This window comes from Strongylocentrotus purpuratus, unplaced genomic scaffold, assembly GCF_000002235.5.
Source record: "Strongylocentrotus purpuratus isolate Spur 01 unplaced genomic scaffold, Spur_5.0 spur5_scaffold_18, whole genome shotgun sequence".
Lineage (NCBI taxonomy): Eukaryota > Metazoa > Echinodermata > Echinoidea > Camarodonta > Strongylocentrotidae > Strongylocentrotus > Strongylocentrotus purpuratus.
The window spans coordinates 13,683,167-13,710,847 of record NW_022145603.1 but is presented as its reverse complement, the minus strand read 5'-3'; the positions used below and the strand labels follow the sequence as shown (position 1 = coordinate 13,710,847).

Below are 27,681 nucleotides of genomic sequence, written 5' to 3'. Positions count from 1 at the left end.
CAATTCCTCAAGTTAAATTTCCTTTTGAAAACAAAAATGAAATGAAAGTATCAGCTGCATTTTGATGTTAGTTAATGGATCCGTACACGTCCATTAGATATATCAAAGGTCAAAGGGCACACGGAAGTGGTTGTTTTCAATATGATGTTGGTTTAAAAGATGACAAATACAGAAATCAATGCGTAACGCGACATCTCTGTATGAACAAGACTTACAGAAACCGATACGAAACAGAAAAAATGAAAGAAAAAATTCAAAACCACCCCAAACTTAGGTAAATTTGTACAACAAATTTGAAGTGACACAATGATACAAAGTATAAATCTAAAACAAAAATAAAAACGTAAATATACAGAAGCTCGCCTGCCTGCAGGCTCGTTATATACATCTATATACATAATAGGATGGGAACGATCATTTCGTCTGTTTAGAGGCATAAGGACATTAGCAACTCTGGGATAAAGTTTCATGAAGTAACGACCTTCTGTTTATAAACAGATGGATTTATCTTCATTGTTCAAAGGCTGACATTATAGCGATATGCAGAGGCACATCTGGGACTGACATGTTATGGTATACACTGTACATATTACTGTCAATTCATACTATATTACATTCAATCATTAGCTTCTCTCCCTCGGATAGTATGTCAAGATATAGGTCACTTCAATCGAATTCATTATTTTGATCCCCAAACAATGTAATACTGCGATATCGTGAAACCGTAGGATACCTCTAAATCTAAAGGCATAGTCTTGTCGTGAATATGAGACCCAAAACTAATCTCGATTCAAAGAAAGAAACAGTCATTGTTCACAAGTTATTATCGATTTATGATATTAGGCTACGCTATAAATCTGACAATTCAGATCCATTTCTACTACATACAAGGCCGTATCAACCGGAATGTATAAGCAAACAAATTGTCTATTTAACATGACCCAGTAATTGAAAAATGTATATTTCAATATCAGTCAACTCATAAAAAGCTATCGAATTAGTAGACTTAAGTGCAGACAAAAGCATACACGCCCTGTAAACAATGATCATGTCAAAACATGAAATGATATTTATTGTAAATAAAAGCCCAAATCATCTTTCATTTCGCAACTCAAGTCGTAACCACATAATCGCTTTGATTGGACTGGCATGTCCAAGTTTAAGGATCTATTACAAAGTGCAAATATCAAGTGTCTTGAAGCACTTCGTAGATAAATGAAATGACGCCAAACCGCAAATTAGACATGCAGCCAATGTGTGATGTGCACGCGTGAGAATGTGTATGACGATGTTGTCATAGTTTCATGACCGAGTAAACACATCGTATTCCAAAAATAATGACGACTGTCTTTTAGTTTATACGTAACTCCAACCAAAGGTTAACTTACGATCACATATTTAAAGATAAAGTTGGGTTATGGTCATGTGCGGAATCTTGCGATGGCATTGGGGAAGAAATTTAATGGAAGCGATTGGAAAAGGTTGATCATGTAGCACATGAGGATTGGTGTATATTGTGAGGTTTTTGAATCGTCAAAATGATAAGAAATTAGTCCAGTCTTGTAAAGAGTCACATACATGTATAAATGGGACTACACAAACATGTGGTATGAAAGTTGTGGTCACAAAATGCAGCTGTTACTTGCCATATTTTAACCCACATACTTTTACTCAGCCCTTGTTGTGGCTCCAAATAGATATTGCTAATATCTAGAGTCCATTTTCAAAGATGATCTCAAAAGTACTCTGAACTAAAATCGAAAATGAGTCGTCTCGTTAGTTATGTTATGACAAGTTGTTCTAAAATTAGCCATGATACCTAATTTTTAAGCTCTCTTGTATAAGGCGTGAAATGTTAGAAGTGGATCGAATTAAAAACATTAAAAAGAGAATCTTATCGTCTTTATACGATAAAAAGGCTAAGGCAAGATACAGGTCTCAAAATAAATTTATAAAAAGAAAAATGTCAAAAAAAAATCGTGCGAAACATTTGATAAAACTAATCACTGTTATTTTTGGTAATAGAATAAACAAAGATGAATTGTTTGACAGCTCTGTTATTTCTCAAGATATTAGGTATAGGGAATTGTATTTCTATTCATGTAAAAGATGCACATTTCTAAGATAAATGGCGTTACAGCAATAGATAATAAGAATTTTGGTGATTTCAAAAATTACGAGTACTTTTGAAAGTTGCTATATACTGCTTGTTGGTACTGCGATCACGTGAGACTGTAATCACGTGATAACATAATTGTCACGTGACGGGGTAATACATATTCGCTATTGGTGTTATTATCGGTGTTATCCGTGAACACCGGTTGCAGTAGAGAGTATATGCGTACTTCATTTGCAGAAACACATACATGTATTAACACTGTACACCAAATGTAAACAAGAACAAGTGGTGCTACTATCAATCCGCACATGTAAAACTAATCAACATACAATAACTACTGATCATAAATCCTGTACATGTTTAAGAAAGTGGAAAAAATAGTGCTGTTCGTATGGACAATATAGTAACTCCTTTCCTTTTTGTTTTTCTTCTTTTTTCGATACATATACATATATACATGGTCATGATAATATTATTTACAACTTCAAGTATGTTATGATATATACATAGACTCATAGAGCGTCTTCCGTTATCAAGCGTATCAATTTCTATAAAATGGTGACTCATTTTTTTTTCTTGGTTTTTTGCCTATTGAAAAGCATTTTCAGGAACTATGATTAGTTATTATAATGACATTGCACACCGAGAATGTCAAGTGCGGATACTTTGAGAATCCAAATAAAAGGATAAATCGAAGCCCGGCTTCCTAACATTTTTTTCTAACAGAAAACGGAACAAGAGGTCCAGCAGATAAAATCCTCCCATTTTATGAGATACAGACAAACCTGCTTTAGCGATCACTTGTCTACAAAGACCATTTGTTTTTTTCCCCCTTGAAAATGGTTTCTCATTGAAACATGTACTAAAGGAACCTGTCTACAAAGACCACTTTTTGTGTTTACCTTGGGTGGTCGCTATAGACAGGTTTTTTACTTTAATACGTACCATGCACAAAAAACTCTATGGAGTGTTTGACATTGAGAGAAATGAAACATGTTCGCAAAAGTTGGAAGACTAATCTTGATGATGGAATAAGCAGAATTTGGTCGGAAGGCATGTCTTGTCGTACAGGCCTGTCTGTTTCTGTAAAGTTCCCGCGCAACCGAAATGGTTAGAATATACTTTTATTCTCTGGTTGAAACAAGATGGAATGATGATTTTTGGCATACCACTTCTGAATTACTTCGGTCACGAATAATTGAACATCTGAACATCGAAATATTCTATGTTCTTGGAATGAACTGAGAATCTTTTGGAAGACTCGATAATCTGGTGGAGCCATGCAATTAAAAATCGATGAGGAATTTTGAAGGCTTAATGGTTTTCCCCATTGGTCCTATAAACCGATCAAAGTTCTGGACTGGTTTGAAGAATCATCTCTCAGACAGTCAGATAAGTTTGGAAGAGCAAAATTGTTCTTTGACGATGAGACAATGTAATTATTGAGCAAGTTCTGCCATTGTCACTTATGTTGGAAGACCTGATTGCTTGTGGCAACTAAGACATCTGCCAAGGTTCTAGTATTTCATTTGTTCCTTTCCAACAACAAAAAAGTTCTTCTCAAATCATCCCGCAGAAAGGTCACTCAAGGGTTCAAGTACAGATGACGGAATCCAACCTCATAGACAGGCGTCACCTTCGCCTCTTCATCTTTAGCTTCACCGTCGCCGTTTTAACAAGGGCGTTTTTACTGGAAGCGGTTACCATGGTTACAAGTTTGTTCACTCATCCGCAATGACCTTCCTCCATCCTTCGGCTTTCTCGCCGAACTTGTAGACGAGTCGAGCTTTATCCACCCGCTCCAGGATCTCCCTCTTGTAGTAGTACCTGGAAAAGGAACAACGGAGAGGGAAAGAAAATAATGATAACTTACTCCTGCCATTAATATAAAGTTGTTTCTATAAAACAATGAAATGCACAATCATTGAAATAGAACAATTGTTGTATAACATATGTTCTGGGGGGTGTTTCACAAAGATCCTAAGTCGAACTTATCTCTAAGTTGGACTTAACAATTATGGAGAGCCACTTGTATCCTTAAAATAAAAATATATTAAAAAACGAAAGGGGAGGGGGTCAAGGGGTGAAGACACACAATCTTCAAGTATTTTCATATCCTATATTTCATATCAGGCAGATTAGGACCGATAACAGACCGAAGGGAGGAAAATTACATTACAAAGTATTCGATCGGTTTGGAGTTGAATCTGTGGGATTAGGGGTAAGTGGGGATGGAGGAGGGTGAAGGAGAATTGGGGGGGGGGGGGTTGTGAAAGGGGGGGGGGGTACTCACCTCATTGCCCTGCTCAGCTTCTCATACGTCATCCGTGGGTTGTTCTTGATATCCCCCCACATGTTGGCGACCACCTTTGAGTTGACGATCCGGAAGACTCCTCTCTCCTTGTCCTCCCACCTGATGTACTGGGGGCAGTAGGCCTCGTTCTTTAAGATGTTAAGGATGAACTCCCACAGATGACTTCCTTTCACTGTAACCATGGAAACAGATGTAGAGAGATGACGGTTAATTAGAAGACAATTACATTTATACAGTAAGCCTCGTTTCTTCTTGGTCTTCCTCCTCCTCCTCCTCCTCCTCTCCTTCTTCTTCTTCTTCTTCTTCTTCTTCTTCTTCTTCTTCTTCTTCTTCTTCTTCTTCTTCTTCTTCTTCTTCTTCTTCTTCTTCTGCTTCTGCTTCTACTTCGATTTATCTGTTGCCTTTCCTCTGTCACCATTTGATTGTCTTTTTCTTCTTCATCATTTACTTCTACATAAAATTGATATTGTTTCATTCTTTTCTTTTTGGTGGACAGTTGCCAAGATCGATTTTGATTTATCATTATTGATTTTCCAATAGAAGCCATTGGACTATTGGTTTCTCATTGTTGTTTATTACTATTCTCTCAAAACAGAGTTTGTATCAACAGTAAATGCAGCAACGTCGTTCTAAAGTGAAACAAACAAACAAAACTTTCTTTATACAGTAGGCTTGCGGGTGCACCATGTGAGAGAGAGAGAGGATTGAGGAGTCCTGACGACGGATAGTCAACCTGTTCCAAACGTCGAGCCACTCATCTTCTCCAAGCGCTACAGTTCTCCTTAGAACTATAAGCTAAGAAAGATAACAAACAGTCCTTTTTAGGACTACACACCCCCAAGAAAGATTACCGAATCAGAGTCGTTTTCAGGACTCCTCAATCCTCCCTCTCTCTCACATGGTGCACCCGCAAGCCTACTGTAACAAACTTTCTTTAGCTAGTTACTGACCTGCTTTCCTGCTCTGTTTTCTTCTGTTGACTCCCCTCTCCCCGAGTTCGCCAGAAAGCCTCTTCCTGGGTCGACCTCGCTTTCTCTTCTCAATGCTAGAACTCGACGATGATGTCGATGACGATGAGGGTGATGATGGTGACCCGTAGACCGGCTTTGATCCTTCTTCCCGGAGCTCTTCCAGGCTCTTGGTGATGATGCGTCTCTGGTAGTTGTGCGTCCTGCTTGCTGCTAGGAGGGTGACAGAAGGTGGGAGGATAGAAAGACAGAATCGTGAAAATAATGATATGGAAAAGAGCTATACAGCCATGATCACGTCAATCTCTCTCTCTCTCTCTCTCTCTCTGTCGCCCCCTCTCTCTTTCCCTCTCCCTCACTCTCTCTCTCTTCTCTTCTGATTTCTCTATCTCTCCCTTCTCTCTCTCCCCCCTCTCTCTCTCTCTCTCTCTCTCTCTCTCTCTCTCTCTCCCTCTGTTCCCCTGTCCATGCATATTCATGTCTCTTCCCCCTCCCCCTTCCTACATTCCTCCGTCTCTCTCATGTCTATAGCAAAAGGGTGATGTATTAACCATTTTTAGTTAAAAGCTATAGAAGTAGGGGGTGATGTGTTACCCATTTTCTATTAAAAGCTGTAGAAGTAGGGACGATGTGTTACCTATTTTTGTTACAAGCTACATCAGCAGGGGTGCTGTGTTACCCATTTTCTGATAAAAGCTATAGAAGTAGGGGGTGATGTATTACCCATTTTTGGTTAAGTGCTATAGTAGTAGAGGTGATGTGTTACCCATTTTTGGTTAAAAGCTATAGAAGAAAGGGGTTGATGTGTTACCCATTTTTGGTCAAAAGCTATAGGAGAAGGGGGCGATGTATTACCTGATTTTGATTTATTGGAACTGTGATGACTGTGGAACGGTCTGGTTGGGATGATGAGAGGGGTACAGCGTCCGCCCTCGCTGCCACTGTCAGACTGTATGGATTCTGTGCAGAGGAAGAGAGAGAGAGAGTGTGTTTCAGTTTCAGGTTTATTTTTCATTTCCAACAGACCAGTAATTATTACAAACAAAAACAGATATACAATTCAATGTTCAATGATATAATACATTTTACATGGTTTAAAGTTATAAAATAGAAAGTGAGAGAGAGAGAGAGAGAGAGAGAGAGAGAGAGAGAGAGAGAGAATGGACAGAGAGAGAGAGATAGAGAGAATGGACAGAGAGAGAGAGAGAGGATAAAGGCGGGACAGTGTGAGGAAAAAGGATTGATCAATGAGAATTGAACTGTAACTGACTTGAAATCAACTATTCTTGTATATAGAAATGATGGTATATGAGAAGATATCAGATTAAAGACATTAATATTTTATGGAGATTATCGAAACACGATAGGTACAAACATGGCTAGAAATTCCTAATTCAATGTGAAGTTCAATTGTTGATTCAGCTTTAATAAAAATAAAGTATATAGTTACTATAGATCAAAAATAAAAATGATAAAGAACATAATTTAACGGGCAGTTACATTTCACTATTCACTATATTTCCAAAAACCTTTGTCATTTCCTAAAGCCCACTCTGATAACAAGTCCATGTTTCAATAGAATTCGGAAGCGTATACCTGACCAAATTATTTCCCTAGGTTTTAAAACGCCCCCACATTCCAAGAAATAGCAATTGTCGTATTGTACCGATGCAACGCAATTATTTCAAATCGGTATTTTCGAATAATAATGATATACATGCACACATGCAACGAAAGCAAATGCCAAAGTATTAGAATACAAATATTATCTTCCCGAAATGCCACGAATAACATCTATGAATCGATACATATTTTCCTCGTTCCGGAATAGTTAGTTTTACCTCTTTTTTAAAACATTATCGTATAGGTGTTTGGTATAAACTGTGTGTTTTATTCTAAATCGGGTAAGTAAATATTTGCTTGTAATAATATATTGGGTATTTTTCTGATATTAAGAACATTAGTTTCCTTGAGTTTCGCAGAAACTTGTAAAAAAAGACAAGTTTCTATACAAAAATGCTAACTTATCAAAATTCATACTGCTATTTTTATCTTTCTTGCCTCGTTCTTTTTTAGATAATGAACCATTTTGAAACTGAAAGCATTTTGCAGACCTGCTAAATTTGCTCTTTTGTGCTTATAATATCTATTTCTAATTCTGTTTTTCCCTTTGACATGTTTGCTGTATCTATAACTTTATTGCATTACTTGTCAACATGATCAGTTTTGGTCCTTTGAATCATGTGTATTTATGTGTCTTTTTAAACCGAAATAAATAAAATAAAAAAGACAAATAATTGATAAGTAGCTTACCTTCAGTACTGATGGAGCTGTATTTCCTTCTCTCGGGTTTCGCTGGTTCTTGGTAGACGAGGAGACTGTCGATGGTTGTAAGGTCCGGAGACTCGTAGAAGTAGGGAGCATCGAATGGAGGGGATGGGGTGGGGCTGGGAACAATGGTGTCTGTTGAGAGAATAATGGAAGATGGATGGAGAACGTGGTATAGCGATGGAGATGTGGACAGTAATGTGGGGAAATTATTGGAATCACCATCACCAACATAGATACTGCATTCATCTTCGTCATCATCACCATTACCAACATCATCATCATCATCATCATCATCGTCATTATTAATGTGATCATAATAATAAACATCATCGTTGCCCTTTTTTTAATACAATTTTCCCCTATATTTTTTGATTGTTTGGTTACTCAACATTATTATTGTCTGTTTATCTGCTACCATTACCCTAAAGCAGTTTGGTAATTTGACGATCTTGATCACTAGTTTCTCTTAGTTTATTTTGGTATTGTATTGATTGAAATGTATTATTTGTCCATCTTTATTGCCATCTTGTACTTGTGGTACCTGTCTGTTTGGTTCACTATTATATATATATACTGTATCTATATGTTTATTGCATTACTTGTAAACATGATCAGTTTTGGTCCTAGGACCTTTGAATCATGTATATTTATATGTCTTTTTAAACCGAAATAGATAAATAAATAAATAAATAAATCATCACCATCAACACCATGATCATCATCATGATCATCATCATCATCATGATCATCACCATCACCAACACCAACACCAACGTCATATTCATTGCTATCATCATCATCATCACCACCACCACCACCCTCATCACTCCTAGGAATATTGATAAGTACATCATAATACCGAAACTTACCATCGTTGTCATCGATGTAAATACCGGGCCAATCTGAGCCACTGTCATTATCATCGAACATGTCATCTAGAAAGGGACAGGTGTATTCGAAGCAGACAGAAAGAAAGAGATAGATAGAGAGAGAGGGAGAGAGAGAGAGAGAGAGAGAGAGAGAGACATAGAGAGACAGACAGCCAGAGAAAGCCAAAGAGAAAGTGAAATAAAAAGGCATTTAAAACGAAAGTTAATACCAAAACAACATAGCGTCACCCAATCCATGTTTTTATTCCACTTGTGTGGTGAAAACAAATCATATCATAAATCAAAACTATAGCGATAGTGAAATCCATCTAATATATTTGTCTAAATTAACGAAAACAGTATGTGTCATTATCATAATTGGTCCTTGTATACATGAGAACTGCTAGCCGACAACGTCAACACTTAATATTTCTTAAAAGGGGGTCCACTTACAATGGTTTTATGGATGGGTTTGGTAACTTAGAAACACAATATTAATTCGGGTATACGGTACTCATAATGCGACCTAACAACTGGACCAATTATCCACCAGATCCAAGAAAGAATTTAATTCCTCAAACTTGACCGTAATAAAATACACATTGCAATGGGAGATTACCACAAGATAGCAATAATGCTAGTAGGGGCGGCCCCTTTACATTCCCTTTTTAAACATTTAAGTAAGTACAGGATTGAACCCATTGCCCACTGGAGTCAGTATTAAGCCTATGAAAATGGTAATGGTAATTAAGAAATGGTAATGAGAGGTAATAGGGGCATAAATGACTAGTACAGAAGTTTGAGAGTGGTAGGAGGGTAGGTGTTAATGACAAGAGGGGTGTACCGTGTAGGAGGTGTATGTTAGGGAGTGTGAAAGTGGCACGAGGGGTGCAGAACCAGGGAGTTTGAGAGTGGTAGGAGGGGTAATGGACAAGTGGGCGTAAAGGCAGGAGGTGCTTTCTTTGTAGGGCGGGTATGCTTAGGGAGTGTAAAGAGGGGCAGGAGGGGTGCAGAACTAGGGAGTTTGAGAGTGGTAGGAGGGGTAGTGGGCCAGGAGGGATAAGCCAGGGAGTGTTAGAGGGTCACAAGGGGTGCAGGACCAGGGCGTATGAGAGTGGTAGGAGAGGTACGTACCTGATCTCGTTGATGTACTGCTCATGATATCCCTGGCATGAAGATGCTCCAATTCAGTGATGTGATTTAACGATTCCAGACTATCAAATGCCGGAAGAAAATCTGAAATAGTTATGAAAAACAAAACAAGGATTAATGAAAGTGGAACAAAGTTATGGCCCTACGTCGTATTATGCTCTATGGAAATTGGTCTACATTAATCAATGTATACATATTATTCATGTTGAAGTTATGAGGGAGGCTTAAACATAACAAGTGTATATTTCAAGCTATGTTTTGTTGTGAATGTCATTTTTTCCTTGTATAACAATTAAGGGGGGTGCCATAATGATCCTGACTGAACAAACCTTAAGGAGGCCTGTTAATGTACCTTGTCCAAATTGTTCAAATGCAAGGTACTTTATTTCTCTTCTCCAAAATGATCATTTCTCCGTTTTCAGTCAATGATTTTTGTAAATATGGAGTAAGCAAAAGTACTGATCTATGTCGGTCTAACCAGGCGCGGATCCAGGGGGGGGGCCGAGCGGGCCTTGGCCCCCCCCCCCCCCGCAAAAAAAAAAAAAAAAAAAAAAAAAAGAGAGAGAAGAAGGAAAAGAAGGGAGAAAGGGAAAAAGGAGAAAAAGGGAAAGAAAGAAGAGGAAGAAGAAAAGTAAAGGGGAAGAAGGAGATCGGGGGGCCGAAAGGGCCTTGCCTCCCAGGCTGTTAACCCCCCCCCCCCCCCAATCAAAAAAAAAAAATAAGAGAGAGGGAAGGAAAGGGAAAGAAAAAAAAGGAAAAGAGGAGATACTGGCGTACTGATAGAGGGGGGGGGGGGGGGGCTTGGGGGAAATCAAATTCAAACGTGGTTTATTTCTGATTCCACAACGGTGTATTACAAATAATGCTGAAATGACATAATTTCCGAAATTTTTCCTCACTTTTTAGTAAATTATACGTTTGTATGTGTTTGTTGGAAAATAAAAAAATTCCTAAATTTACAACCAGGCAAAAAATATGATTCTTGAGATTCCTACATGTCAGGGCCCGAGGTACGGCGGGGATCGAGAGCCTCGAGGCATCAAAATATGCTCATCTGACCGTGATTAAATGCCTAAAACCCCTAAGTTTCCGGGGCTTTGCCCCTGGATTCCATCTAGGGCCCTACGGCGGGCCCTTAGATGATCATCTGACGGTAATTTAATGCCTAAAACCCCTGATTTTTTGGGGCTCTGCCCCCTGGATCCCATGCCAAATAGTGACTTGCCAGTGTCACAAAATAATAAGGTATACACAAAAATATGCTCATCTGACCTTAATTAAACGCCTAAAACCCCTGAGCTTCCGGGGCCGGCTCCGCCGCCTCGACCCCACCTCTTTGAAATTCAGACAAGGATTAAAGAGTATAGAGAACGGTACAACGCATCGTTTTCTTTCTCTAATAATAAAACGTCAAAGCCTCGCGCAGGAGGGGAGGAGGGGGGGGGGGGGACTGAATTGAGAAGAGGATTCAGAGGCGAGAACGGTAATACGAATCTTTAATTATTTGATGAAACGTAAAAGCTTATGCGCTTCGCGCGGGATGGAGGGGGAACTAAATTCCGATGAGGATTATTTTCGAGAACGGTACAATGAATCGTCTTCTTCTCTAAGGATTAAATGAAACGTAAAAGCTTCCGCGCTTCGCACGGGAGGGGGGGGGGGGGAAACTGAATTCAGACGAGGATTAAGAGTCGAGAACTGTACAACAAATCGTCTTCTTTCTCTAATGATTTAATGAAACGTAGAAGCTTCCGCGCTTCGCGCAGGAGGGGGAGGAACTGAATTTAGACAAGGATTAAGAGTCGAGAACTGTACAACGAATCGTCTTCTTCTCTAATGATTAAATGAAGATTAAAAGCTTCCGCGCTTCGCGCGGGAGGGGGGGGGGGGACTGAAATCAGACGAGGATAAAGGGTCGAGAACGGTACAACGAATCGTCTTCTTTCTTTAATAGTTTAATAAAACGTCAAAGCTTCCGCGCTTCGCGCAGGAGGGGGGGGGGGGGGGGAGGGCTGAATTTAGACAAGGATTAGGAGTCGAGAACAGTACAACGAATCGTCTTCTTTATCTAATGATTTAATGAAACGTAAAAGCTTCCGCGCTTCGCACGGGAGGGGGGGGGGGAAATGAAATCAGACGAGGATAAAGGGTCGAGAACGGTACAACGAATCGTCTTCTTTATCTAATGATTTAATGAAACGTAAAAGCTTCCGCGCTTCGCACGGGAGGGGGAGGGGAACTGAAATCAGACGAGGATAAAGGGTCGAGAATGGTACAACGAATCGTCTTCTTTCTTTAATAGTTTAATAAAACGTCAAAGCTTCCGCGGTTCGCACAGGTGGGGAGGGGGGGGGGGAACTGAATTTAGACAAGGATTAAGAGTCGAGAACTGTACAACGAATCGTCTTCTTTCTCTAATAATTTAATAAATCGTAAAATTTTCCGCGCTTCGCGCTGGAGGGAAAAACTCAAATTCAAACGAGAATTATTTTTGAGAACGGTACAACGAATCGTCTTCTTCCTTTAATAGTTTAATAAAACGTCAAAGCTTCCGCGCTTCGCGCAGGAGGGGGAGGGGGGCTGAATTTAGACAAGGATTAAGAGTCGAGAACTGTACAACGAATCGTCTTCTTTCTCTAATAATTTAATAAATCGTAAAATTTTCCGCGCTTCGCGCTGGAGGGAAAAACTCAAATTCAAACGAGAATTATTTTTGAGAACGGTACAACGAATCGTCTTCTTCCTTTAATAGTTCAATAAAACGTCAAAGCTTCCGCGCTTCGCGCAGGAGGGGGAGGGGGGCTGAATTTAGACAAGGATTAAGAGTCTTCTTTCTCTAATAATTTAATAAATCGTAAAATTTTCCGCGCTTCGCGCTGGAGGGAAAAACTCAAATTCAAACGAGAATTATTTTTGAGAACGGTACAACGAATCGTCTTCTTCCTTTAATAGTTTAATAAAACGTCAAAGCTTCCGCGCTTCGCGCAGGAGGGGGAGGGGGGCTGAATTTAGACAAGGATTAAGAGTCGAGAACTGTACAACGAATCGTCTTCTTTCTCTAATAATTTAATAAATCGTAAAATTTTCCGCGCTTCGCGCTGGAGGGAAAAACTCAAATTCAAACGAGAATTATTTTTGAGAACGGTACAACGAATCGTCTTCTTCCTTTAATAGTTTAATAAAACGTCAAAGCTTCCGCGCTTCGCGCAGGAGGGGGAGGGGGGCTGAATTTAGACAAGGATTAAGAGTCGAGAACTGTACAACGAATCGTCTTCTTTCTCTAATAATTTAATAAATCGTAAAATTTTCCGCGCTTCGCGCGGGAGGAGAAAAAACTAAATTCAGACGAGAATTATTTTCGAGAACGGTACAACGAATCGTCTTTTTTCTCTAATAATATAATGAAACGTCAAAGCCTGAGAGGGGGGAACTCGCCCCCCCCCCGCATTACGTCACTGTTGGTCACCATAACGTAATTTCAAATTTGGGCCCCCCCCCCCTAAGAAATCCTGGATCCGCGCCTGGGTCTAACAATTATGTTTTTAATCTCGATTGTTTAATGCAATAACGGGAGAAACAGGGCATGCAACTCTAGGACGTTTGGCGAAGCCTAACCAATAAAAATAAGTCTGTTTTCCATTATGATTATTGTTAATCGATCTTGTGTTTTACAGTGCCTGCACTCTTAATTGACCAATTAGTATGTGCTTGTGTTTAAACGATTCAATCACTTGTTTCTGAAAATAGTGCTTGTGAACTGTTAGCAGCAGCGTGGCTGCAAACGTTACTTATCTTGACCAATTTCACAACGGATATACTATTCATTATCTAACAGTAAGAGACAAAACCGTTTGCTAACAAGCGGAGAAGAAGTTGTTTTTAATTAACAATAAGTGCTTTTTTACCTGCGTTTAAACTGTTTGAATACTAACATCTAATCATGCATGTGTTTGAATTTTCGGGACAAAAACATGTTAGTAAACATACGCTAACAATTCTACCGTGTGGGTGCCATGTTTATATAAATCATCGTGTATGTAGTTAGTTTTAGGTTGATCTTACAGATCACACTGAATATGTCTCGTACACCCATATCACAGGCGATGTACATACAGCAAAATTATATAGTTTATCGTGTGTAGTATCTACACGTGTCGTCTGTCTGTTGTAATTAAAAGGCGCTGCAGCTGCCTGAAGCAAAACCAAAACCAGACATTTTGAAAATAAATGTGAGGGGGGAGAAGATCCGTGGACGTTTTAATGGTGCTTTTTATCATCATTTAACTCATCCATCTTGTTTCTCTCTCTTTGTTATTAGCTGGTTTGGAGGCCGACTTGATTGTCAGGGCTTGAATGATGCAGTTTCGTCTTTCCATCATTATAACGAGTATGTCTCCATTTAAAGCCCATTGCACTACGTATAGCTACTTGCGCCCTCTATATAGCAAACAATGCCTAATCGGTGCCTGTTGGTCTCCCATGATCCTCTTTTTCTTATGTTAATTGAGAGCTGATTTGATGAGATAACCACCTGTCGGTGACCTTGCAGGGAGGTCTAATCACCATGGCCAAACTAGTACAGACGGGCTTTAATATTCCTGTGGTTTCTTCCCCCGTTTCCCCCTCTCAGGGTCCCTCCACTAGTTCACTCTTCCATCCAGTTTTCTTTCAATATTCAGTTCTTCCTTAGATCTTTTTCTTTCTGGTCAGAGGCTCTTTTAGTCATTATCTTCTGTATGTTAACATTCCTGTATGCTAATCTCTTTTGAAGTGACGTTATCCTGTCTTTTCTTTCTCTTTCGCTCTTTTGATTTATTTATCCTGAATATCTTTATCAATCCCTCAGTTTCTATTTTATTTCACCATATCCATGTTTCTTATTACCATCTCTCTAATGTCTGCTTTTCAATATATCTCACATTGTCTCTTTCTATATTTTTTTTTCAAAATAACTTTCATATTCCTCCCCGACCCCTCCCCCCCCCCCCACCCCCATCCCCTCATATTCACTCTCTTAACTATCAATTTTCCTTTCCACACCTTCATATATGCTCTTCTTAATCTGCCTTCTATAACATAATGCCAATTCATACTCTCCCAACAGCTCTACCCTAATGGTGTAACGGGGGTCATGGAGCACTGGCCTCAATAATTAATTACTGAGGGGATGGAGGGAGAAAAAGAGACAGAGAAAGGGATAGAGCGAGGGAGACACACGCATCAGAGGTAGACAACGAAAGAGAGAGAGAGAGAGCAAGATAGGGGAAGGGGGAGAAGTAGAGGGTGGAGCAACACAAATTAAGAAGACTATTAAGAACATGACCGCTCCTCACACCTTACGCGAACGCTTTGTTCCCTCGCAATACCACGATAACATTCACCTAGTAAGGCTACCATGCCCCCTCCCCATAACACCAATGCCCCTTCTATGGTTGCAAGGCCAGGTTACGCCCCAGCCCTCACCACACTCCCCCGAAGTTTTTAATTACCCTTCTCTCATATATCACTTTATCTCACTCTACCCGTCTTCCAAAATAATGTTTATATTAACGACTTGTCACTCTTTAAGAGCTTGCTTGGTTTCAGTTTTGACACCGGATAAAGCACGGCGTAATTATGCAGATGCCCACGTCGCTTCTTTGAACACTCATGCTGCGATAGATCTATTGAAAATTATCAATACCAAACAGGGCATTGTGCCTGCTTGTATCTCGCATGCATGATTGTGAAGATGACAAAATACAATGCATGCTCTTTAGGAGTTCGATATATGTATCAATAGCATCGATGTAGAGATATATCCTTATGAAAGGCTATAGAACGAGAATTGTTTGTCGAACTTTGCCTATACCACTAGCTATAAGCCTACATCACTGTGATAACATATTGATTTATTTATTGATTTTTGTTTTAACTTTTTTTTGGGGGGGGGGGGGCGATGCTCTGAGTCACAGGTTCATGAAGTAATTATTCATGATATTCTCATTGATGTATTATCAGGTGATTATAGAAGAAACAAAATATTCAATGAGGGCTGAAACGCCCCCCCCCCTCCCTCAGTTAAAGACAAAATGATAAATATATATAACTAAACGTTTTACTATGCATGATTTAGCACTATATTTATAAATTGAAAATGTTGAATTTTGGCCTCGTGATAGATACATATTATTGATACTTTTATTGATTATGATGAAATTGGATGACTTGTATTGTGAGTTTAAAAAAATCAGGGCTGCATTTTCAGTTTACATTTTGTGACTCTTAATAAACCGATTCTAATTGATTCTTGATTCTGGCAATGAATGATATGAAGATTTTGCCCCCCCCCTCCCCCCTCCCCCCCCCCCCCCCCCCCCCCCCCCCCCCCCCCCCCCCCCCCCTCTCTCCTCCTTCTTATGAACACCCCGGATTCTTCCCTGTAAATATAGAATCACGAACTTACTCGAATGCAGTCCCATTTCAAGCACGCTGCAAACAGACTCCAAATTCGAGACCATCTGTGAACCGTCGTGTAACGTCATCCTGAGAAGATTAGGGGGCGTGGTTAGCTCTGAGAAGACGACGGGGCTGTCGGGCGGAGTCAGCATCTTGGGCGTGGTCTTGTTGATATCTGGGCGGTGGATGTGATTGGTGCCGGATGCAAGATCATCATCGCTGAGCAGTGATTGGTGGATGGAGGTTATGGGCTTGACGTCAGGTTCAAGAATCTGGGTTATGCTGGGAAGCAGCTATTTAAAAAAAAAGAGATAAATATATAAACACAAATAAAATAATGGAATAAATCGATATTGATATTAATAATGATTAAAATCAAACAATAATAATATTGATAATAATGTTGATATAATATTATTGTTATAAACAATAAAAACTATAATAATGATAATAATACTAATTTACTATTAATAATGCAATGATGATAATGCTGATAACAGTAATCATAATAATAAATAACAAGTAAATACAAATGCAAAAATTGAATAGATTTGCAAGATATGAATTGATACAAATCAACAAATTACTTTTGTGAGAATATCAACGACTTATGATATTCAGATAAGTAGGCCAACATGTTCTACAATGAGCAACTGATAAACGTTTACACTGCCGCACAAAATAATCAGTAACACTTACACTAATGTTTTACAGATGTGTTTCTAATAGGTAATGACGTTTTATGTCTATACTACATTTATATTTTTCAATCTAACAGCTGATCCTAGTCCCATAGCGAGAAGAGTAAAAACGTGTATAGTTGCGTTACCGGAAGTCCTGTTTCACAGGTGAAATTCATGGGCCATCAGCTAGTTCCCTCTCATATACACAGGCTGTAAGGGGAGGAACTATTTAGAACCCAATGATTTGACCTTCTAGCGCGTGTCCAAACTGTCCCTCTCTATTAGCTATGGGAAGGCCTATTGTGTTAATTGAACATACATGTATACATGTATATAAATACTATCGCTCGGCCTTTGTAAAGATAAATACTCAGAAAGGATGACCTCTTGCTTTTCGATGAAACAAAACGCTTTGACATTCAATTTAAATCAGCAGGAAACAATCTCCGGAAATTTGAAAAAAAGGTTATTACGTTTTCTCCTTTTTCTATCTTGTTTATCATTTCCGCACTATCCTATAAAGCTGTTAATCGTTCTTTCGTCCTTTTTCAGTATCACGACAAATTCAGAGTACAAATTGGTCTTGATCATGACTCGGGTGGAATGAGATAAAATAGAACAAAGCTAATTTGTCCATTCTTTATATTACGCCTGTTTAGGAAATTAGTGTATATCAAATTTTGGCCTGTCATGGTCATAATGACGATTTAAATGTCGATTACTGTTCAAATCACTGCGTCATTGTTTATGAAAAAAGATGAATAGCTCATAAACAAAACGCACGTACACTTTTAAAGGGATTGGATATTTTTGCCTAAGATTCTAAACAAAATCCTGGATTTAGCTCATGCTGCAATCATGATTATAAACCTTTAGGTCAGTCAGGAATCCCATGACTTTTACAAGCCGATTGCCTGTCTGATCATCAAGATAATTATGATTGGAATTCAAAATTTCAAAAACCGTTTTCCCAACGGTTTTTATAACACTATACAGTCTATTGGGGAAAGTGAGTGTGGTAAAAACCGGTTACTCAAATATTTTTGCTTTTTGAGTCACTTCGTGATCATTTTGAAGCGCAACTCTTTTAGGGCTTCAATATTACGCCATTATCACATACACTGATAACACGTAGGGCCATGCATCTCAGATTTGTAAAACTTGAAACATTGTTAAACAATGCCCTTAACTTTTAAGTTTCTTTCGCCAAACTAATATGAGAAGAAGGTCAAATCACAGAGAATACTTAGACTCGACCTCTTATCCTAATCCTGATTATGCTCATGATTTCGCTGATTTGCAAAGTGATAAATACTCAATTAACAATTCGAAAAAGACAAATTCAACAAAACGAAGTTATCACGTACCCTGTCTTCTAAGTCTAGTCTTTAAATCTTTCTCCGTCTGCTATTTACAGATCAGTTTGGGGGAAATTCGACCAAATATTCAGAGTTGCCATGGTAAACATAAGTGTCCTGTCTTTTTGGCCGACATCCATAATTTCATTTTTCCTTGATTCATTTTTTTAGTTCACCATCCAAAGCCTATTTTTCCTGACGCGTGCCCGGTGGGGGGGGGGGGGGGGGGGGGGGGTAGAGATATAGTATAGCGACATGAAACCGCTTACACCAAGAGAAAAAATATGCTTTGAAGATTAGTACACGTTAGAAAAACCACCAACGCAATTGGCCCTCCTTGTTTAACAAGTCTTACAACTTGTTATCTTTCTCTTCATCGTTTCCTGTATCCGAGACTCTAACGGAAATCCTGAAAGCTATTCGGTAACAAGAACAACACCTTAATTTTCGAGATCATTCCGCTTTGGATTCACATGTAGAGAAAGTGGATCGGCATGTTTGACCCTCTCAAATTTCTGAGAAATCCACCCCCCCCCCCCCCCACGCCCGCCCGCCCCCGAAAAAGGGAGAACTTTGAAACGCATAACGGATTTAAAAAAAGTGTAGCACGCCTCTTTAGTCTTAAAGGGATCTAGTAACATTGTTCAAATCCACAAAAATTCTCTAGGTCCATGTTCTCTACATTAGGGACTTTTAGATTTGCACGACGAGAACGTGGACTGATATATCCTTTTAAGGCAATGTTACGTCATTTAAAGGCAGTGCCTTAAAAGGATATCACACATAGCAGTCCACGTTCTCTTCGTGCAAATCTAAAAGTCCCTGTTGTTGTATTCTGTTACCTATAGAAGCAAGGAACGGGTTTTGTTTATTTCGAATTGCACTTTCGTTCGAAAGATATTGACGATTGAAGTGTTCGGATTTTTAACTATCCACTGAGTAGTCATTGCCGTGCACAAAGTCAGTGCAATGAGTTAGCAAATATCACTTTGCATTTTCGCCCAATACTCAGTCATTATAACATCCATTAAACGTGACATATTCACAAACTACTCAGAGGACATAATATTATCAGATCACAAAACTACACGTTGTACCATCACTTTCTGCACATGCCAACAAAGTTACTAGATCCCTTTAAAGATAAATTTAATCAATGTTCATGAGACTACTGTCTCGAAGTAAATGAGAAACACTTCGAATATGAATGCATTTGTACATTTTTCTTTCCTGATATACTTCCAAATTGACAGAAAAAGAATACGAAAGCTCAAAAATTGTTTGTTTCACCTTTACCAGACAGTAACCCTCTTCTTAGTATATAACCGACTGCCTTTTGTGTTAACACGATGAAGGTGAAACTTTGTTCTAGCTCAAATGAAACCACAAGAGCATATATGGAAACGTCATGTTCATGTTTTTCTGGTAATACCAAATATTTGGTTAGCAGACAAATATGAACAATCGACCTTTTTACCCTAATTACATGAAACGAATGTTGTTCTATCTTGGTCATGTTGGTTAGGTGTTCTCCCTTTCCCTCTCTCTCTCTCTCTCTCTCTCTCTCTCTTTCTCTTTCTCTCTTTCACTCCCACTCCCTCTCTCTTTATTCTTTCTTTACTTTCCCTCAATCTATACCCACTCAACATTCTCCTATGTATCACCTCATTTTACTTTCAACGGCAGTAATCAGTGCCTGGACAATTAACAAATTATCAATTAGTGTTTTGATCATGCTATATGTTTACAATTATTAGTTACACTTTACAATATGGCATTCATATTTCTTCTTATGTTATTCATCTTTGTTTTATAACCTTTGTTTGTTATGGTATTTATGTGTTCAATTTGTATTTGTTAAGTCTGTAAATATTTTATGTACGTTGATATTTTTTTAGTGTGCAGTGCCCTGGGAGATAACAGTTTGTCAACTGAAGGGCAACCTTGCTTAAATTAAAAAAACTGTAAATAAATAAATAACGTTGGGCTGTAAGTTCGTATTATCAGGGCCGTCCCACTAGACCAACAGTCAGGCCTTGAGGTCGACAATACCGCTCTCTTGAACCTTCATAATTCCTGAAATTATTCGATTACCCTAGAAATAACCAGGTTCCCATTTACACCTGGGTGGAGAGTGGCAAATGCGGATAAATGCCTCGCCAGAAGGATAGTAGTGCCAAGCTGGGATTCGAACCCTCACGTGAAGTGAATGAACAACCATACCACGACACCTTGGGGCGCCTTATCAAGGGTATAGAATGCAGAAATCTGTATTTTTCTACAAATACATTGGATACTATAATAGTAACATTCCACTTTTACGGGCCTATATCATCACCACGGTCATCGGATTCAGGCTTGCTCGCAAACAATGTGTGCACATTCTCCGCTCCCTGGGGAGCATTCCAGCCAGGCTTTATTTTACAGACGCTCACAATATAGATATGAAAGAATGTAAAGCCCAAAATAAATAAAAATCCACCCACCCCACTTATATCAACATGAAGTGATGACGTAAATCACGAACTTATTTCCCTACGAACCTTATACTTGACGATAACCCGCTCTGGTTTTGTACAAACGAAGCCAACACGACGGCCAAAAATACCTTCAAGAACAATAGCTTATGATTTCAATGAACTGCTAAAAATGGGAAGTAGATTGTCTGAAAATCGAGCGATGAATTGGAACCTGGGGAGCAAACAAGTCGTTTCACAGTCTAGATATATTTGCCATCGATGAAGATGTTATGGCATTTTTTTGTCCACAAGTCTTGTTAACATAATGCGTTGTTGTTCTGGAGCGTTAGACGTTGAGGAGAAGAAAAGAATCCTGCCATAAGCGTTGTGCATCGAAGCTTGAAAATCGTGCGAAACATGCTTCGGGTAAAGTTTGGGGACTTTTTCGAAAATGTACCATCAGCTACTATACAATGGAGCTAAAACTAAGTTATGAATTGCAAACAAATTTGAAATAAACAGCTAGTGTCATGGAATGTTTCTTTCTATAGCAAGTCTTAAATCGTAATATGAAGAAGGGAAGGGGGAGGGGGGGGGGGGGTTGGTGGGGCGAAGAGAGTAATATTGAGTTTAATAGTTTTGAAACGTTTCTACTCGGACCGGATAAAAACCAATGACCCGTTTTAACTTACATTTCATAAACAATTTATATGCTAGCATGGTTATCAGACTGATGGAAGGACAAAATCGCAAAGGATGGTATAGCAATGGAAGATTTTGTATGGTCAAACCGGTCACTCAAAAATCTTTACTTTTTTGAGGCACTTCACGATTATTTTGAAGCGCATTTGTTTGGGGCTTCAATATTACACCACATCACAGACGCTGATAACACGTAGGGCCATGCATCTCAGATTAGGCATTGTTAAACAATGCCTTTAAGTTAAAGGTAAAGACCAGTATTGGAAACGCCCCAATTTCAAAAAATGAAATGGAAGCTCTCATTACCAATCATATGTGAAAGAATATGTTTTGACTAATACATGACGATAACAAATTTGCCGGGAAACCGCCTACTAATTCATATATTTGGTAAATTTGTTTCTCTCATGGTCTGTGAGAGATATAGGGTAGTCCCATATACCTCTTTCTGTGTATAGTGCTTGTAACTTTACGAAGAATGGGCCAAATTTCTTATCATTTTGATGATTCCCGAACCATGGAGATGCTATGCTAGATGATCAACTTTTCTGATCGATTCCACAACGTTTCTTTCACAATGCAATCGCATGACCATAACTGGTCTTTACCTTTAATGTAAAGAAATCATGTTTTGCTGGATTAATGATTCCATCATGTTGATAGACATTGATTTTCATTCGCGTGTTACGCATTTTCACTTTCACTTCCATAGTATTTTTTTTAAAAACAAAGTTGATTCAAGGTTTACTAAAGAGAACCAAAACAGAACCAAAAACAGAACCAGGCACTTCCTAAAACATTTACAATAATATCAAATATTCCCTTGAATATCATAGCTGGTAAACAAGAATTTAAGGGAAGTCGGTTAAAGTCGTTAAAACAAGTAATTCAGAGAAAGACCTCGCAAATTGTTTCATTTGGTGAACCCTATCTAGTTTTCAAGATTATCCTTTGCGTGCGAGCGATTACGTTTCTGCTTATTTCTTTTTTAATGTATAATATAGAAAGATAGAGGTTGATGCAAGTCATTGCAATTTTAACTGTTAGTATACAGGCAGTAATGGTTTATTGGAAATTTGTTTGCAACCAACTAGCAACTAGTATGTAGAGATAAACTAAAGATGAATAAGGTGCACTGCGTCATATTCATTTGAATTCTCGACTTGATTGAGTTTAGTCAAATGGGCAATTTATGTTCAGAGGGTTTGATGAAAGACTGAACTTAAGTTAATACCATGATGGTTGATACTTATAATGCAATTGCATTTTTACTTTCATTAAAGAAAAATGGTTTGTAAGGCATGCACAAAATTCAATCTCTTACAGTGTAATAAATAGGCCTTATCTTTTTATTATTATCAATCTTAGTATAATAGGTATAATAGTTTGCATGCAATTTAAGTGTTCAAGTAATATCGAATAAATAATTACAAAAAAAAACAGTGAAATAACCCTGGTTGCTATAGAACTGAAGGCTTTTGGGGTTGCTATGGAATAGATCAATGCAAGTTTGAAATAAATAGTAGCTTTTAGGCTAAGAAATAATAATACTTATCTGGTCATATTTATACCATTCCAATCATATCAATCGCCAGGTACCCATTTACACCTGGGTGGAGAGTGGCAAAGGTGGATTAATGTCTTTCCAAAGGACGTTCGTGTCAGACTGGGATTCGAACCCTAAACCCTTGGACTGAATTAAAAGTCGAGTAAAAGAACCACTACTCCACGACACCTCCATCTAGCACGCCTAAAACTCAATATTATCACGTTGCTATCGACATTTTTTTTATGTAAGTAATTTGAAATAAATCAAACCGTCTGTATAAAGGCATCGTTTAGCAAGGTTAAATCTGAGATGCACGGCCCTACGTGTTATCACAGTGTCTGTGATATGGTGTAACAGGGCCCTATAAAAAAAAATCGCGCTTCAAAATGATCAAGAAGTGCCTCAAAAAAGTAAAAACCTTTGAGTGACCGGTTTTACCATACTCGTTTTCTCCATAAGACTGTAGTGTTATGAAAACCCTTTGGCAAACACAAAGTTGGAATTCGATTTTCAATCATAAATCTCTTGATAATCAGACAGGCGATCGGCTTGTAAAAGTCATGGGGTTCCTGACTGACCTAAAGGTTTATAATTATAAGTGCAGCATGAGCTAAATCAAGGATTTTTTTTAAGGATCTAAGACAAATTTACCGGATCCCTTTAAAGGAAACGTTTAAGAAACTCGACACACTGGTTGACAACGCTAATTACTCCCCAAATCAATCATAATTAAGTCACAATTCTTACCATTTGATCTGAGCCAAACGCATTCATGGTGAACTCGACCCGCAGAATCTAAATCCGTGAAAGGTTTTAAGGTTCTCAATAGGTTTGCCAGTCGCGTTCACTTGAAATAAAACCGAGAGCAGAAACAGAGCTCGCAAGTGAACCTGAAACGAGAATAGAAAATATGGAAACATATATCAACACGGAACACACATTCACAACAACAGAATTATGTAATATGGCTGAAAAAACGACATTAAAAATCGCTCAGCTTTTGAACACTGATTTATTTAATAAAATGACCATCATTTGTTAATACTAACAGCAGCGCCACGGTATAATAAGTATCTTTCAAGCTAGGGTCCATATACAACGGATGGTTTGATCGGTACACCAATGTCTTATCCAAACGACCTAGGTTCTTACTTCCGAATAGACTGTTTATATCTTTTGTAAACTCAGTCCTCGACATGTAAAAAGAAGTTTAATCTTATAGAATGAAATACGACAAAGCTCAGGTATTAAGTCGCTGAAGCTATAATGTCACTTCAGAAACATTTAGACAAAATGTCTTATCCAAACGACCTAGGTTTTAATTTCCGAATAGGCTGTTGACATCGTTTGTAATATCAGCCTTTCATGCAGTAAGAGGTTAGAGGATTGAATGAAATATATACGACGAAGCTCATGTAGAAAGTCATTAAAGCTATAATGTCACTTCAGAAGAATGTAATGGTGTGATCGCTGCAACAATAGGGACTTTTAGATTCGCACGAAGACAATGGGGATTGCTACCATCGACGTCCTTTTAATGCACTGCCTTGAATGGACGTCACACGTTTCAGTCCACGCAAATCTAAAAGTCCCTAATGTCTTATCTAACCGACCTAGGTTCTGCTTCCGAATAGACTATTGATATCTTCTTTAGCATACATGTAGAAAGAGGCTATCCGATTGAATGAAATTATGCAACGAAGCTATAAAATATAGACAGACACTCAATGTTATACTGCCTGTTCGGAAACATTTCACTTTATGTACAGTCGGTAAGAATACGTGTATTCTCAAGACAGCGAAGATGGTGCACACAATGTGTGCAAGAACATTTCCGATGACGGTGTAATAATAACTGTAAAATAATCGGTACTAGTATGAATTATTGTGCAAAATTGTCCGTAATCATCTCCATTTTCATATCCCTTTTAGTTTGGACATAATTATCATAATCATAAACTCATTATCAAGTCGCATAGTTTTTTTTTCTTTCTCTTGCTCATTTTACTATTGAAACCAAGTCCCAAATGTTTTAGTATTAGTGGTGATTTTACAGCGTGCCACAGTAGCCTTATATTGCGTTGTATGCGTTGCTTATAAGCAATAAAGGCCTTAAAACAAAACCGCCATATCATATTCCTTTCGGGCTGTTTTTACAATGATTTACATAATCACGTTGACGGGTTTTTTTTCTTCATTTGTCATTAGACGCTTTGTGAAACCGAAAGAACAAGATGGCGAACTCAATTCGGAGTTTCCTTTAAATGGGTCCAGTTTATAATATCGGTGCTTATGATGCCTGTACGAACTAGTTTCATATTTAGACAAAAGGTTATGGGTTTCAACGTCGTATATATAAGATCGCTTTTGTGTATAATGGGTAATTCTTTTAGTGACATGAATTCAATACATCAATTATTAAGATGCCAATCACATAGACATTAAACAGTAATAATGAGAGATGCTTTGTCTGTGTGCGATTGAAATAGCAAGAACACTAAAACTATCCCATAATAATCAGACTGGTGTCTATCTGTTCTCGAAAGTAGAATGACCCACGCAGCGGGTAGGTAAATAATAAAAGAGTCACCATTCAAAAATGGTGAGTGTGTACGTTTGATGTTTTGACTAGATTTAAAGCTTGATTTGAATAACGTGCTATCCAAACGGTTGAGACCCGACTTCGCGTTTCCAGGCACTCTGAAACATTTAACACCCGCACTACATCTTCATTTGTTGTCCATACGTGTGAAAACACACGGTGCGTTTCTAGGCATGCTGAAACATCTAACACCATATGGACACCCCCACTACATCTCCAATTGTTGTCCATACGTGAGAAAACACTCGGTGCGTTTTCTAGGCATGCTGAAACATTTAACGCCATTATGAACACCACCACTACATCTCCATTTACTGTTCATAATATAATATTTAGAAACGTAGCGTTAAATTTCATAACGTATGGACATCAAATAGGATTCGAGCGATGCTTGTGATGTTCGAGATACATTCCGACGAATAGCCATGATCATCTGAATTCGAGACCAATTTGAGATTCGGTTTACATGAACTTTCACACACACTTCTCATGCCCCCCTCATGCCCCCTCATGCCTTTCAATTGTTAATAAGCAACGCAGTGCCAATTCATGAGCTTGTTTTGAGCTTTGACTAATAAGCATTTATCTTTTGACAAAGTATTATGCACAAAACAACTACATAATTCTATTCAATATCTCTCCCCCTTCGGTGATACAATTCCCACAGATCTGCAAACCCATGTCGATTCGGAATCCATTGTATTCACCACCACCAAACATTTTCACATAGTAAGCTTAGAACCCTGGGCGGAGTCTGTATTGAAGCTGTGCATTCGAGCGCCAATTATTCTTCATAGTATAAACGCTTTGCAGAAGAGGAATGAATATGTGTTCTGACTTCTGAGTACATAGTGACGGGATCTTTATCTGAAACCTGGTTAGAAGTAGTATTGGCTTAGTGGGTGGCAAGTTACGGATACATAGTCATATAGATAGTACAGTTTGATCGTTACGTAATAGAGATGTTTGATGAGCGTCAACCGGTACCTATGTAAAAAAAAAAAAAAAAAAATTGTAGTATCAACAAGGGTTTTAAGTGTGAAATGGCGTTATTCGGAGTTTTTTATGAAGATGCTAAGGACGAAAATGGAAAATACTACCATGATGCTCGTCGGCATCACCGGCGCTACCACTGTCGCCCCCACCATCATCATCACCACCACCACCACCACCACCACCAAAACACCATCATTACGAAAATAATCACTACCACCACAATCTTCACCATCACTACTTGTAACACAATCGACAACTTCACCAACAACAACAACAACAACACCACCATCTGTCCATTACAACCACCATCACCACCACCACAACCAGCTCCATCATTATTATCGCTATGACCATCAGAATAATCACCACTATCATTATCGTCAAAGCCACTATCAACGCGCATTGTCAGTACATTTTCAACAATACCACTACCATAAACACCACTCTGCCACCATCACCACCGCCGCCACATACACCACCACCACCACCACCACCACCACCACCACCACCACCGCCACCACCAATGCCACCATCACCACCACTATCATCTTCACTCATTACCCCTATTAAGTCCGCTCATGATCCTCTCTCCGACTCCGCAGATACATCCACCTACCCCACCCACGCGGCCACGCCCACTCATCCGCAGGCAAATTGCCTCGATTTCATCTCCACCTTCGCCTCGTTTTTGGTTTAAAAAATAATTATGTGCATGCTATAAGCAGAACTTCGAATTTTAGATGTCATTCTATCCAGTCGCTTACTCGCTTTGATGAAACAAGCAATCCTATTTAGCCGTTTAATAAAGATGATACACCATCACGATTAGATACAAGCACACATCGAATAACCTCATAATTCAGATGACGAAAGCTACATCGCATCTTCAACAATAAATTCTCAAAACAATACTGATTTTATGATACTGAGCTAATTTGTGTAGGATATAATCTTTACTTACGTTGTGTAATCCAAGCGCTCGAGAGGAAAAGAAAACCAGAACACGAAATGCATGAAACAAATAGGCCCACCAATTGAAGTTCAGAGCGAATTATTCCGGAGGACCAACTCTTGCAACTTGCACAGACAACTTTGATAATGATGGAACTCGGCGCTCGCTAAAACTTTATCGACCGCAGGC

At 38.7% G+C, this 27,681-nt stretch overlaps 1 protein-coding gene across 2 annotated transcripts; it reads right to left on the bottom strand.

Moving 5' to 3' along the window:
- Positions 1-2,699: 2,699 nt before the first annotated feature.
- Positions 2,700-27,681, bottom strand: LOC763033 (ETS-related transcription factor Elf-2). Of its 2 annotated transcripts, none has more exons than XM_030989247.1 (10): positions 27,502-27,681; positions 23,690-23,832; positions 16,199-16,484; positions 9,736-9,837; positions 8,602-8,667; positions 7,715-7,864; positions 6,257-6,361; positions 5,384-5,614; positions 4,413-4,605; positions 2,700-3,946 (listed from the first exon to the last, which is right to left on the bottom strand). In XM_030989247.1, exons 2-10 carry the CDS (start codon positions 23,714-23,716, stop codon positions 3,841-3,843), a joined length of 1,266 nt encoding a protein of 421 aa, XP_030845107.1. In that variant the 5' UTR covers positions 23,717-23,832; positions 27,502-27,681; the 3' UTR covers positions 2,700-3,840. The 2 variants fall into 2 exon arrangements, with proteins under 2 accessions (XP_030845107.1, XP_030845108.1); XM_030989248.1 differs by having other exon boundaries at positions 5,384-5,611.

Bases quoted from the DNA above. Each gene is read 5' to 3' on its own strand.
- LOC763033 (XM_030989247.1), bottom strand. From the start codon at position 23,716: ATGAATGCGTTTGGCTCAGATCAAATG. The intron at 9,838-16,198 runs GTAAGTTCGTGA...TAACTATTTCAG, and splicing joins TGAAATGGGACTGCATTCGA to ATTTTCTTCCGGCATTTGAT. The intron at 5,615-6,256 runs GTAATACATCGC...TCACCCTCCTAG, and splicing joins TTCCAATAAATCAAAATCAG to CAGCAAGCAGGACGCACAAC.